This window comes from Aythya marila, assembly GCF_965140915.1.
Source record: "Aythya marila genome assembly, chromosome: 11".
NCBI lineage: Eukaryota > Metazoa > Chordata > Aves > Anseriformes > Anatidae > Aythya > Aythya marila.
Genome location: NC_139052.1, coordinates 10,953,360 through 10,967,334, shown reverse-complemented (window position 1 = coordinate 10,967,334; position 13,975 = coordinate 10,953,360). Strand labels below are relative to the sequence as shown.

General features: G+C 50.9%; 1 protein-coding gene across 2 annotated transcripts; it reads left to right on the top strand.

Annotated features, from left to right (window-relative positions):
• The first annotated feature begins 8,121 nt into the window (after nt 1–8,121).
• NMB (neuromedin B) lies at nt 8,122–12,367 on the top strand. Of its 2 annotated transcripts, none has more exons than XM_082769555.1 (3): nt 8,122–8,258; nt 8,716–8,918; nt 12,093–12,367. In XM_082769555.1, exons 1-3 carry the CDS (start codon nt 8,123–8,125, stop codon nt 12,138–12,140), a joined length of 387 nt encoding a protein of 128 aa, XP_082625681.1. In that variant the 5' UTR covers nt 8,122; the 3' UTR covers nt 12,141–12,367. The 2 variants fall into 2 exon arrangements, with proteins under 2 accessions (XP_082625681.1, XP_082625680.1); XM_082769554.1 differs by having other exon boundaries at nt 8,701–8,918.
• The last annotated feature ends 1,608 nt before the right edge of the window (nt 12,368–13,975 follow it).

Below are 13,975 nucleotides of genomic sequence, written 5' to 3'. Positions count from 1 at the left end.
AGAGGATGTAAGGGTTAGCTCTGAAAGAACCCCAGCTCCGAGAGATAGGTGGTCACATCAGTTGTTTGGCAATACCAATGCACCTGTCCTGCTCGTGGCATGGTCACCCCGCTGGCGATGCGGGCTGCTGGCAGCAGGTGTCAGCAGTCAGTGTGGCTGAGGACATGCTCCTTGCAAATGTGGGCGCAAGGCCACGCTCAGGCTCTCGCAGGAAGGTGTGCCTTTCCCAGCCTTGCTCTCACATGTTGCCACACGGTGTAATTGAGCAGGGAGATTTTCAAACACGCAGGGTGGCTGGGGTAAGGGTGGAGTATTTCCCACTGCAGTCCCCAGCTTCAGTGCTTGTGGGGGCCATTTGGGAAATTACTCCTCTGGCCCCTGTTCTGCCTGTTTTCAGCTCAGCGTAGCTGACAATGTGGTTCTGTGTTATCTGCAGTCATAAAATGAAGTGTTGACTCTAATTAGAGCGAGGATAAATAAGCAGTTAATCCACTCACAGCTCGAACTCCCACCAGCTCCCGCACTGCCTCCCACATCACATCCCGCATCCGTGTAATGCCTCTCCTGCCGCTGTGAGAAGGGAAGGTGCCGGGAACGAGCCTGCACAGGCTGGAAACTGGGAACGTGGGGGCAGGATGACAAAGAGTTGCTGCTGGCTCTGTCCCCATCTCTTATTCTGCTTTGCTGAGCAGAAAAGCTACGGAGCGTGCAGGATCTCTGGTTCAGCTGGGTGCTAATGCTGTAATGTCTGGTGAGTGCTGTTGTGCTCCTACAGAGCCAGGGGTTTTGCTGCTAGGACTTGCTGTGTCTTTGTGTTTTATTTCAGTTTTATTCTTCTTTTAAAGGTGAAGCTGCCTGGCCAGTTGCAGCAAAGCCTTTGAGACTTAAGGATCTCAAGGTGGCTTAGGAAACACGGAGACCTTTGTGTCACAGCAGGAATAGGATTTGTTTGTAAAGTATGTGGGTGTTGAAAGGTCTGGTGTATAAAGACAAAAAAAAAATAATAATAATAATAAAAAAAAAAATCCACCAGGTCTAAGACTGCCAGAGGCTCTGTTGTGGTTACAGCCAAACAGAGCAGGTTTTCTGGTAGACAATGTCATTGCCTAATTACTGCTCCTTCACATCCGCAGTTCAGGGCACAGGTCTGCAATGTACAGATTCCTTCATGGGCAGGAGCTGCCTCATCAGAACAAAGCAGTGCTGGAGTGTTTTTGATCACTGCTAGAATTCAGTTGGTGAACTCTTTTTTCAAATCAAAGCTGAATGCTTAAGCGAAAGCACGATGGATGGGAAGTGAGCTGTAAGGAGTAACATGCTGAAAATTGAAGCTCCTGGAGACAAAGGCTGTCTTTGTAGGTTTATGATGCTTGAATGCACAGTTGTTGGTTAAGCAGTGATCAGCTTTGCCCTGTTTTCATCTAGATCTGCCATTGCGTATTGCTTAGCAGGGCGATTCTAGAGGTTGGATTTGTAGTGATCGGTTGCGTGCTTTCTTTAGAAAGACCTGGTGATCTCATGGTGGTTTTACTGCCTTTATAACCAGAAGAGGTCAACCTTATTTCTTCAGAGAAGACTGCAAGGCAATGCCTTGTTTGTGTACGGTTAGAAGACAGCTTCCTGCTAGAGAAATGCGTGACCACAAACTCACCGTGCAGCTCCTGGGACAGGCTAAGCAGAGGTGCCAAGTGAGGAGAGGTGGCTTAGGCAGAGCTCGTCACTCAGAGGTAGCTCCTGTGCCAACGCAGAGCAGATGTGTCCATCTCCCCAGCTGAAGACCCACACGGTGTGGGTGACTCAGTGGCTGAATCAGATGAGGAATGTCCTGGTTCCAGTCCTCTGACTGCCAGGTGCGCCTGGGTGATGCCAGACAGGCACAGCCTTCGGTTCCCATCCGTGTCAGCAGATCCTGGTGCTGGCTGATGTGTAGTAGATGACTGGTCCGCATGTCTCAGCTCCGGCTGCTGGGAAAAGAGAAACAGCACCTACATTGCGTCTTGGGCCAATTTAATAGCTTCCTGCCTCCTTTACCTTCTGCCCTCCCTTGCAATACTTCCGTCCCTTCTGCCCTAGGCACGCAGCCACTCTGCTTGCTCACCCACCAGAAAACAGCAGATCCAGAGTCAGTGTGTGGGAAGGAGCAAGGCAGATCTTGTTGGATCTCCTTAGCCACAGCCAGGTGGCTGCACCACTGTTGGTAGCCTGCCCAGCCATGAGGAGTCCCTCGTGTGGCTTTGCTGGTGCTGTGTCCTTGGCCCCACTTGCCCCTCAGGTCCTGCAACAAATGCTCCTTCGTGCACAGTCCCATCTCACCACGGTGCGCAGCCTGCCTGTGGGTCCTGCTGGCTGAGCACATCGTGTGTTAGCAGTGGAAGCTGTCCCGCTCACAGGGCAGTTCATGCACGTGTTCAATTCCAGCAGGTCTTCTGAATGCTTGATCTAGCAGAGCTCCCTAAACCTTGGGGGAAATCAAATCTCTGCACAGACAGCTGCCTAATTAGGGACAGATTACCCCCTGTGGTCCAGGACTGCACAGACACACTCACTACCTCTTGCTCTCTCTGCCGAGCTCCTCATCTCTTGACTTTTCTGCTCATTCTCTTTAATAATTTAAAAGCACTTCCTGGAGCACTTTCTGCTGAGTATCTTGCTATCGCTTTTCCTCTCCAATCTCTCATTCTCCTATAGAAACCAGCCTTGCAGGGCTTTAGTTTCCAGAGAGACAAAAGTAAAAATAATGCAGAGAAAATGAACTTCAATTTAATTTCTCTAAGCCTCACTTCACTCAAACAGGGATGTCAGCCTTCTGCCACGTAATTCTGGTTGGGACACTTCTGAGCTAGGCCTGGATTTGCCTGCAAGAAAACAAGATTTTCTTCTAAGTCTTCTTGCAAAGCCGTTATTTGTACCATGTCCAGTGGGTGTGGAGTGAGTGGGAAACCTCAGGGAAAACCACAACTCATTTACTGCTTAAATAAAAATTGAAAAAGAGTTGAAAACAAGATGTGCGAGATTTCAAGATTTATCTTTTATAAACAACAGTTGTTGCCTGTGGAAGAATGAATGTAACAGAGGGATTTAATCTTTTGTAAATAAGAGACAAATGCATCAAAACAGACCCTCGGGCATATGACAGGACTTTAAATTTGACCTGGCTTTGGAGAAGCATTGAAGAGGAAGCTGAAAGAATGTCGCTGCTGCTAAGAGTTTTATTGGCACCAGGAGCTCTGAGAGAGACATATAGCAGGATTTGAGGCCTTTACTCTTTGTTTTTTATTAGAGCCATCGGTTTTGAGTATGCATTTGCCTGCCCAGTAGATATTTGCAGGGCCTAGGAGCATCTGCGCTGTGTTTCTGGAGCTCTCCAGCTCAGAGTCCCTCCCAGGCCAGACTGGCCACCTCACTGGGAGATGCATTAGTCAATGCCAAAGTATCAAAGTGTAATTCAATAGCGAAGACACAAAATGGACCTTGCTTTAAACCCTACGAACCATGGCATTTCCAGATTGGTCTATTAAGTTTGCCCAATCTTAGCTCAGTGTTAGCAAGGCCTTCTTAGCTGTGCAGTTTTTGGATACGCTTGTTTTACATAGCTATGGGAAGGTAGCTGTGCTTTCCCTGGCGAAAACTTGCTTTGTCTTTGGTGCATCTGCAGGATTTTTCACTAGTGCCTGTTTCACAGGTCTGTTAGTACTCACATCAGCCCTACATAGACAAACATTGCTCTTTGATAAGGAAGGGGACACCCCAGGTGTACTGTGCTGCCATCAGCTTCTGGACACCAGCAGTATAAGAACCTGCAGAAGAAATCAGTGATTGAGAGAATAACAACAAAGACCCAGGCCTGGGACACAGTCAAACAAAGACCCAGACGCGACACAAACCTGAAAGCATCAAGCTATTAGCTGTGGCAAATACCTGTCCTGTAAAACCCACCATGGCACCAGGGGACAGAGAGATGGCTGGGCTGGAGCCACAGGGATCTGCAGGCTATAAACCAGATCTGTGGGCTGGGAAGAAGTAGGACTTCTTGTCAGAGTAAGCTTGGAGCTCATTGAAGGATTCAGGAGGTGTGTGGGCAAGTGAGCCCACTGGGATCATCCACCTGTATTTCTCAAAGGTGTTTGGCAAAGTTCATCAGCAGAGGCTCCTAAAGAAAGGAAGCAGACCTGGAATAGGAGGGCAGGTCTTTAGAGGGAGAAATCGTTTGCTAAAAGGTAAGAAACAAAAGGTAGGAGGAAACAATCTGTTTCTGTAGCAGAAAACATCAGGGAGCTGTGCAGGGACTGCGCTCAGCATATTCAAAAATGATCTGCAAAAGAAGGCAAATATTGAAGTTCGGTGCTGATACAAAGTTTTTCAGGGTTGTGTGGATGAAGGCCAACTGTGCGAAGAGACTGGGCAATAAAAAAGATGAAATTCAAATGTACATAAATATAAAATGGTGCACAAGGGGAAAAAATAATTTTAACTCTATTTATAAAACAACGGGTTCTGAGTTAAGTGTTACCATCTGGAACGCTGGGGTTGTAACAGACTGTGCTATGAAAATGTCATTTCAGTGGTCAGTAGCCATCGAGAAAATAAATCACAAGTGAGAATCATTAGGGAAAAATAGAGAGCAAAACAGACCATCTCTGTTTCCTCCAACTGGAGGCATCAGAGGGAGCCAACGGCGCAAGCTGAAGGATCTTTAGAGCCTTTAGGCTGCTTTGGGTGAGACGGAACAGCTCCTGGAGGTTGTGGGTCCATGTAAGGCTGCAGAGAGGTGGCTCCAGCCCTGTCCCAGGGGTTAATCCTGCTGGGAAAGGGGATGGTGAGATCTCTGCAGACACACTGCCTCACGGACAAAGCCATCTATCAGAAGTCCAGCGTATGCTGAGTCACCTCTGTCCACCCTGGCTCCATTGCAAGGCACTTGCAGGAAGCTGGTGGCTGACAGGCAACCACCTGCGGAAGCCAGTGTGGTGACCTTTGCTGGCAAAATCAATTTCTAAAATAGAATTTGTACTGCCTTTTTTTTAATATATTAGCTGGGAAGATTTCTTTGGCGGCTGGTAGCAGTTGGTAAAGTGAACTGTTGAGTTGCAGAGAGCAAGCCACGGAGGAGGACTGGGGTGACAATTCCTGCCCAAGTACTTGAGGTCCCAGCAGGGCCCAGACAAAGGCTGTCCCATCGGCAGGCTCCAGCCCCCACTGCCACCAAGCAGCAGCTGCCTCTCTGCGCAGCGGGGAGGTGTGCAGCCCCTGGGGAGCCCAGCTCTGCCCGCTAAAGCTGAAGGAAGGCAGCAGCAGAAAATGTATCACAAACCGCAGCAGGCTGGTGGCTGGGGACAGGGGTTTGGGTCGCCATGCTGCCACGAATCATACTCCCACGTCCAGCCTGCACCAAGCCCCTGAGCAGCTGTTCCCCGACTTTCCTTTTCCCAGCCTTTCCCAAGCCTGGCTAGAAATGTCGTGCCTTGCAGTCCCTCCTCAGTAGCATGGGGATCAGAAATATCCATTCCTCCTCTCACACCCTGGCTGAGATAACACCTGCAGATGCCGGCTGAAAAAGAGGAAAGATCTGTGTCAGTTCGGTTGTGCATCGAGTTAAAATCAGATCAGAACAAAAGCCTTCACCCTGTTTGAAATGCTGTGCAGATTCCTGCTGCTTGGCAGGTGACAGTCCCTGTCCCTCAGGCTGCCTTCCCCTCCCAGTTAGTCTCCCAGGAGCACCGCGCTGCCCTGCAGGAGCAGGACTTAACCCCGTCACACTTGGGTAGGTGCTGTAATTGCCCACGACTCGTTTCTCTGCCCTCTCTGTAATTGGCATCACTTCATCCCCGGCTTCATTCTCCGTAATCCTACAGGTATCTCCTCATCTCGCTCTAACCCGCTGCTGCTCGCGTGCAGTGACACAGCAGCTAACAGCATGCAGCTGCTGGTTAAAACAGAGGAAAGTTCTGTGTTAGTTCTGGTACTGTATCCAGTTAAAATCAGACCAGGGTGGGATCACATCACTCCAGGCAGCTCAAATGCTAGTGAGAGCTTCCCACAAGGCTTGTGAGGAGTGACATGGGACAGCAGAGCCAAAGCTTTGGGCACAGCCACCTAGCTACACCAGGAGAGCAGCCTGAAGGCTTTTTGGCTCTTCCCTCAGCTCACCTGGCGGAGGAGAACATCCAGAGGAGATCTCTGGCTGCAAAGGGTCAGGGAAGGAGCATGGAGAGAAAGAGGCACGAGATTCCTGCTGCTGCCCAGGGCCTCCAGCAACACTGGCATGGGACCCACGAGCAGGGCATGTCTCCCAGCTGGCCTGCTGGCCCTTCAGCACGGCACACCTCCCCGATAGAAAGGGAGCCCACAAGGACAGCAAAGCCACCTCTGGGGAAACCTGCACCTCCTGACCAGCCAGCTGGCATCCTGGGACATGCACACAATTGAGAAGCATGCATGCCTTGTGCAGGAATATTTCATATCATTTGTTTATTTATTTATTTTTTCTTCTTGTAACATTAAAACTACATTTGCAGTTTTCTCTCTACCCCCTGCTGTGGCAGAGGAATGAATCTCCCCAAGACCTTTTCTCTTTAGCAGCAGTAAAACCCAAGAAGGGCATTGCTAATAAGCCTCCCCTGTGCCACCTCCCAGGAGAACTGGGTCATCTCAGGCATCTCCTCCCCCACAAGCCAGCACCTCCCTGCAAAGTGGTGAAGCTGCAAATTTGGCAGAATCTCTCAGGGGACTGTAGTGGGTTTTTTGCCTGAGGGCACTGATAGATGTTAATGGGTCCCACCTGGGCTCATGGCCCCAGGAACTGATTTAAGCTCAGCCCTAGGTCTTCATTCTCTCCTTAAGCTATGTAGTGGGGGTGCTGACCTCCAGCTCAGCAGTGCCTGGCCATGGACTGACTTCTGGGCTTGATCTCAGCCCTGCCTTATTGCTAGGTTGACCTGAGACTTGTGTCCTTGCTGTGAACCTGCCTGATGATCTGAGCTCTTGTCCGAACCTGGTGGCCATCTCTGCCTGCATTGCTTCCCTCTTGGTGGGACTGGGCCTCAGGGGTCTAATGGGTCCTGCTCAGCCCCATCCCTTCAGACCTTTTGCTCCCTGGCACTGGTCTCTGTGTGCTGCGCAGAAGAGGAATAATTCAAAATTCAGCATGCCAGGTGAGTTCTCTGGGCACTGTAACTTATCTTTGCTCTTACAGGTTGCTCTTGCACCATGCTATTCACTGGGAACACCTCGGTGTGAGTGAGGAACCTGGAGGATCCTTAAAATCCCTGTGGGTTGCAGAGGAAACCAAGCACAGTCTGTGTCTCAGGGTCCTGTTTGACCAAGTTTTACGTGGATTTCACTGTATTCAGCAGTCACTGCTTCAGGCCCTTACTGTCACAGCTCCTGGCATGGCAGGGTGTGCACAACCTCATCCATGGTGTTGCTGGGTATGCACAACTCTATCCTATTCATGCAAAAAAGACAAATTTTGGGGGGAATGTGATAATTTATGGCAGGTGTGGCTGTGGTGCTAAGGTCTTCAGGATCCTGAAGTGACTTAAAAAGGCAAGCAGCCACCCTTTGCTTTGGGAAACAGATCTGCTTCCCATAGGAGGCCACAGACCAAAAGGGTAAAGGCACTCAGGAGAGCTGGTAGGTTTAAAGACAGAACCTTCCAAAGCCATCCCAATAACCAGGTAAAAACGTACTGGGAGATGTCTTGGCTAAGCTGGGAGCTTGTGACTGAGCTCCAACGTCTGCAGGCTATATGTGGAAGGTGGAAGCAGGGACAGGGCATAGGGATTTGAAAACATGTGGACATGTAGGGATAACGATTGGAAACTCGGAGCTCAGTTTGTTGAGACGCATCAGGTCTTCTGCTGCTACTTTAGTTGTAACAGGCTGAGCAGCGGAACTGGGATCTGTCTCCGCAGGGGCCGCCCCGCTGAGGGGACGCCGAGGGCGGGAAGCGGGCGGCTGAGGGGGGAGCGCGAGGAGCCCAACGGTTGGGGTGGGCGTGGCGAGAAGCCCACGCGCTGGGGTGGAGGGGGCGTGGCTCAGCGAGGCCACGCCCCCAGTGGTATATAAATCGGGGCGGCGGCAGCGGAGCCGCCAGGCGGGAGCGGGTCCCGCCGAGGCGGCCATGGCGGCGCTGCGCTGCCTCCTGCTGCTGCTGTGCGGAGCCGCGCTGGGGCCCGCCGTGCACCTCGACTTCGCCGAGCACCGCAGCCAGGCGGCCAAGATCAAGGTCAACCCCCGCGGCAACCTCTGGGCCACAGGTAGCGCGGGTCCCCCTGGGGCAGAGCGGGTGGGGGTGAGGGGTCGGGAGCGGGGCTGCGGTGTGCAGGGGGGGGTCCCGGGGTGGTTCCCGTCCACGAGGAGGTTTTGGGGGCTCTCTGGTCGCGCTGTCATTTGAGGTGGTGGCATGGGACATCTGGTCCATGCCCACAGAAGGTGGCTGGAGAGCCTGAGGGCGGAGGTGATGCTCCCTGGTGAAGCAGGTGACATCTCCTGGGGGTGGTAATTTCAATCCCCTGAGGTCTGGTGTGGAACGAGGACCTGGGATCTCCGTGTTTCTCTGCATTGTATCCAGCTGTTTTAGACATTAGGGTTGCTTGGTGCATCTCACAGAGGGGTGTCAGCATGCGGTAGCAAATAACAGCTTAATGTCATTCAGCCGGAGTCTCTGCTGCTCTCCAGCCCTTTGTGTAGCCACACAAGTGCGTTGTGTTGCAGGACACTTCATGGGGAAGAAGAGCGTCACGGGCACCCCGCGCCTGGAGTCACCCGAAGAGCCCGCAGTGCCGATGGTTTTTGGTCCCTCGCTCAGAGCCTTGCTGGAGGACATGATGGAACTGCTCACCCGCGAGCTCCTGAAAATCCTCTTGCAAGAAAGACTTTTGGATGAGAACCAAGGAAAATATGACCTCGCTGATCAGGTGAATATTGACTAATATGGAAGGAGATGCCCAGAGCAGGGAGGTGGTCGTGATGTTAATCTGCAACAGCCAGCCTTGCTGGGAACACCTGTACAGCTGCTATAGGTTTATTTCCCCTCTTGCTCCCTTTAACCTGCCTTAAATTACTTCCCTAGAGCAGCCACAAAGGAGCAGATAAATCTGTCAAGGCTTGCGTCCAGCTGGACAGCGGCTAGTGGTCCCAAATGTTTGGGAAGGATGTGAAGCTGGGCAGGAGGGGATGTCATGATCTCCAGCCCAGGGGTTGTTAATGAGCATCTGGGTCCTCCTAGATGCAGAGGAGGACAGCTGGCTACTGCGGCTCTCATAAAGAAATAATTCTCCTTACCCAGCCACCGCAAGGACCTGGAAATCCTGCCTCCCCTTGCTTTCTGTAGAGAAAGGCGAAGAGGGACATGGCTTTGTATTTACAGGGAAAAGTCTGCCCTACAGAGAGGTCTTGGGCTTCTGATTCCCCCTTCTGGGGTGGTTGTGTTGCTGTGCTCAGGATGCCTCATTACAGAAGGGGCATGTAGTGTTGTTAGCTTGGTTTGCAGAGGGAAGGTGTGAACTATTCTGCCACAGAGTGGGTATCGGGCAGCAGGCAAGTGCTCTGTCTGCAGCGGAAGCTCCATCAGCTATGTCAGCAGGTCCTAATTCTGCTCTTTTAGCTCCTTGGTGTGGCTTTTGCCTGAGAGCTCACCCAACTCCTAGTGGAAAATTAAGCCACTGGGAGCAAAGCGAGCCCAGATCCTCTCTTAAAACATGGAGATGGAATTGCTTGGTCCATGTGGTTCTGCCCATTTGCTGTCTCATGTATGCTTCCCTGGTGTCTTGCCATTTCTATTCACAGCAGGAAGTAATGGAGAGCCTTGAAGGGATGAAATCCACTTAGGTGGGTCCTGTGTGTGCTGTACCACTGAGCTGCTTGCTTGAGGAGCTTATCCAGTAACAGTGAATACAGGTAAAGCTGCTTCTGTCATCCAGGTTTAGGCAGTGCTTGCTCCTATTTCCTTTTTTGTAGGGAAGGCACAAGTGGAGCAGAGCTGCAGGAAGGTCAGCCTGAATGGTTTATTTGAGCATCTTCCTGACTTGATTCCTTCAGATTAAGGTAAACTGAGGCTCTCCTAGGGAACTAGCCCCAGTGGGATAGAGAGGGATAGAAGCTGGATGTGGCCGAAGACATCCTGCTCTCCTCACATTGTGCTGTCCACTGCGGTGTCACAGCTTGTGCTCCTTAGATGCAGCTGCAAGGGAGGAGAAAGCTCTGCAGATCCTGGACTTTTCGTCAACCAGCTTTGGGGAGCCTTTGAGGAGGTGGAGGGTATTTGCTGCATTAGCTAAATGAGATGTGAGAGCTGGATGTGTGATCCTCGTGGATCTCCTCCATGTAGGTAAGTCGTGCCGTCACTGCTCTGTCACGGATGCACTTGGGTGGATGTTTCCTCAAACAGTGGTCCTGTGGCTTAGGCTGCCAGCTGGGGGTGCCTGTGCTCTGCCAGCTATGGCCGTGCTCATTCTCAGTGCTCAAAAGCAGGTCCTGGCCAGGGTTAGCACCCACTGTTAAACATTCACCTTTGGTGTGTGATCTGGGTGTCGAAGCTCCATTGCTGGAGAGCAATTTGGCTCTCCATGAAGCAGGCACTTGCCAGCTGTCTGCCTCATTGCTCTGATGCCTCTGGTGGCTGTGTGAGAGGTGGTGTTGCAGCTTAGGTGCCTGGTGTGCTGCTGGCTCCTGTCCCTCACAGTTTCTTCCCAGAACCTCTTGCCTCTCCTGCCTTGACCTGGTGGGTACCAGCCATCCTGGTGGCAGCAGGGACCCTGCTCTTTGCAGGCGTTACACTTGGTTGTGTCTTTCGACCACCTCTGAGCACCTCACTGGACTCAGTTCCTGCCTTCCTCCTGCCTTCTCACCCTCTGGGGTGTCCTTGCCTCAGAGCTGCTGGTTGATGTTACTTCTCCTTGGTGCCTTTGAGCACTGCTCTTGTTACACTTTTCTGTGGGACTATACTTCTTGCTCCTGTGGGTGACACATTGCCAGTGCAAATTTCTGCCACTTACTGCTTTCTCCCTCACTCTGGCTGTTGTTGGACACCTGGCGTCAGCAGCCAGTGTGTGCCTGAACTGATCTGCGGGCAGTGCTTGCTGCCTGCCTAAGACGATGCTTAAGAGCTTTTTGTCGTGAAACTCTCCATGTGCCCTCTACTTGGGGTTTGTCATTTCCATCTTGACATGGTTTAGAAAAGCCAAGATGCTTCCACCTTCACTGGGACCTGCTGGTCAGCAGGACAAGAACTGACGTGCTACGTGTTGCTCTGCTGCTCCAGCACAAGCTGTCCTTTGTAGCAGGATAGCTGTCAAGGGAATGCAGACTTAATGAAAAAACAAGTGGACCTTTCCCTTCCTGAGGCTGTTGCTAATCATTCGCAGAACGGCTCTTCCTTTCTGTGGGGCTCCTCTAAACATTAAACAAGTCCCAGGGCTTAGTATTTTTGTTTTTCCTACCTGTTGCCAGTGGGATTTATCCCACGATGTCCCTTCCCAAAGCAGGAGCATGTATTTCATGGTTAGTGATGCAAGAAGTCTCACAGAGCAGAAGGGGCTTGCAAACAATATATATATATTTTTAAATCTTTTCAACTACATGCAATAGGCAAGGCTTGTGCTCAGGGGGGTCCTGGTGCTGCCCCAGTGCTATGTGCGACAAATCTTTGGGAGGGGAGGATCCTCAGTGGGGGTGGGAAGGGCTGGCATCTCCTTGTGTGCACGGCAATATTTCTTCTGGAGGCAACCACGGTGAGACCCGTGTGTGGAATGAGATGACTCCAGGGTAGGGGGAGAGCTCCTCTGGGTGGAAAACAAATGCTGCTCTGTGTAGCTCTTGGCAGTATGCAATCCCTCAAAAATCCATCTACAACTTCTCTCTGCTGTGTTTTGTGTGCTTTTTTGCCTTCTCATGTAGCTCCCTGCTGGATTGGGCACTGTGGCCGCTCTCATCCATGAAACCCAACACAGCAGTGACTGTCTCAGTGTCAGCACAGCTCACCTCCGATGTCAGCTGTGATCCAGCTGCTAAGCCCCATGCTGCCCAGGCAGTTGATGCCAACGAAGGCTGCATATGGGACCAGTTGCTCACTATTGTACCTTTTCTTGCAGGAGACCGGGCTTTTGACAAAGGTGCTGGAGAAGTATTTTTCAAACTGAAGGAGCAGAGCAGTGGAGGATGGAGTCTGTAGGCTTGGCCATGCACGGCAAACGGAGGAGATCATAATCCTTGTGGGTTACTGTAGCAACATCACTTTTTATTTATTCTTTCTGTAATACTGTTAATAGTGATTGCTTGTATGAAAAGCAGAGCCACCCTGTATATTTCCTGTATGTTTTCTGCTTTCTTGATATCTGATGTGACCCTGCAAATAAAATTAGCTCTTTGCAAACAGCAGCTTAGACTTTATTTGGGGGTGGAAAGGTTGACCCCATGGCTTGTGAAGGAAGAATGGGGAATGGAGGGAGGCTGCTGGATCTCAGCAACCAGAAGGCAAAAGGATATGCTCACTGCTGTTGGATAAAAGTGTGAGCGTGGGTAAGTTTTTACAGCACTGTGCTACTGAAGCACCCTATAAACCCTCCTTGCTGGAGAAATTATTAGCATGTTCCTGTGAAAACAAAAAAGCATTTTGCCTATATCACGGTGATTTCTGGTTGGAGCAGAACCCCAGGGTTTACTATGTTCCTCTGCTGTCCTTCAGAGTGCAGGCTGTGAGCAGCTTCTCATCATGAGTGTTCCTAGCCACCCTGGGCATGTGCTGATGTGTGCAGAGGGAGGGGAAAGCCATGGCAGGAATCTTCAGTCTTGGGGTTTGGAGCCTGTTGTGGGTGCAACCAGTCCAGGTGCATTTGCACTGATCATGTTTGCAGAAAATGAGCCTGCCAGCAAATGCACACCAAATACAGGTTTTAGACCAATAAAAGAGCATCTTTTCTCCCACTTACAGCCCTGCTTTTGAGCTGTTGGAGTTCTCTCAGCTATTTCAAGGTTGGTTTTGGCAGGTGAAAACCAAATGTCCTATAACTGGTTTGCCCCCAGCATTGTCTCCAAAACTTGGAGCTCCCCATCAAACACCCCAACAGTAGGGTATTTTGTACTTGAGGGAGATGTTTTCTGGGAGGCACCTTTCTTCAGTTAATTTTTTATTTTTTCCCCAAGCTCGTTGCTGTGTGCTGGGATGTGGGTGACCCCCAGCTTGCCTACTGTTAGCTGTATCAAAGCCTTGTCTTATAAGCTAATTATGAGCAAGGAAAAATAATGACATAGCTTATCGTGTTTGACGCTGGAGCAGACCAGATGCCTCTCAGATGGCAGTGTGATGGAGTGACAGCCTTATGGGATTCCTGACCTGATGCTCAGCTGTCTCATGATGTGCTACGGAGTGGGACTGCAGCTCACAGCTTGCCCAGGGAGGCTCAGGGGAAGGTAGGCAGGTTTCTGGATGTCACAGCAGAAACCTGCCATGAGATACCAAGGTGAGAGCCTCCCTCTCCCAGCAGGAACCTCTCTGTTTTACCTGTCTGTCTGTCCACTGTCTGCCCCAGACCCCAAGATAAAGATGAATTGATCACTTAGCAATTATTATTGCAGGCAAAACAGACTCAATTGAGGGGAAATTAATGTATTATTTGGGGAGCTTAATGTATTGCCAGTTAACGTAATATAAGTATTTGAATACTGATTCAGGTGCTGTGCACCTAGGAAAGGTGGTTGTCTGAGCAGAGCCTCTCTGAATGCAGATCAGCTAGAAGGAACAGGTACTTCTTGCCAGACCTATTCATCTCTTGAGCATGAGGTGGCAGAGGATGCATACATCTTCATACGTAGTGCACCAGGGCTGCAGGTCAAGACACAAGAGGTCTCTGTTGGGTAGAGGATCCAGAGATCCAGGCCACGTTGAGCTGCCATGTAAGACCACTGGAGCTGTGTTGGCCCCACAGAGCCCTGTGTTGCACAGAAAGAAGCCTGCCTTGGGCACCATCCTAGGAGC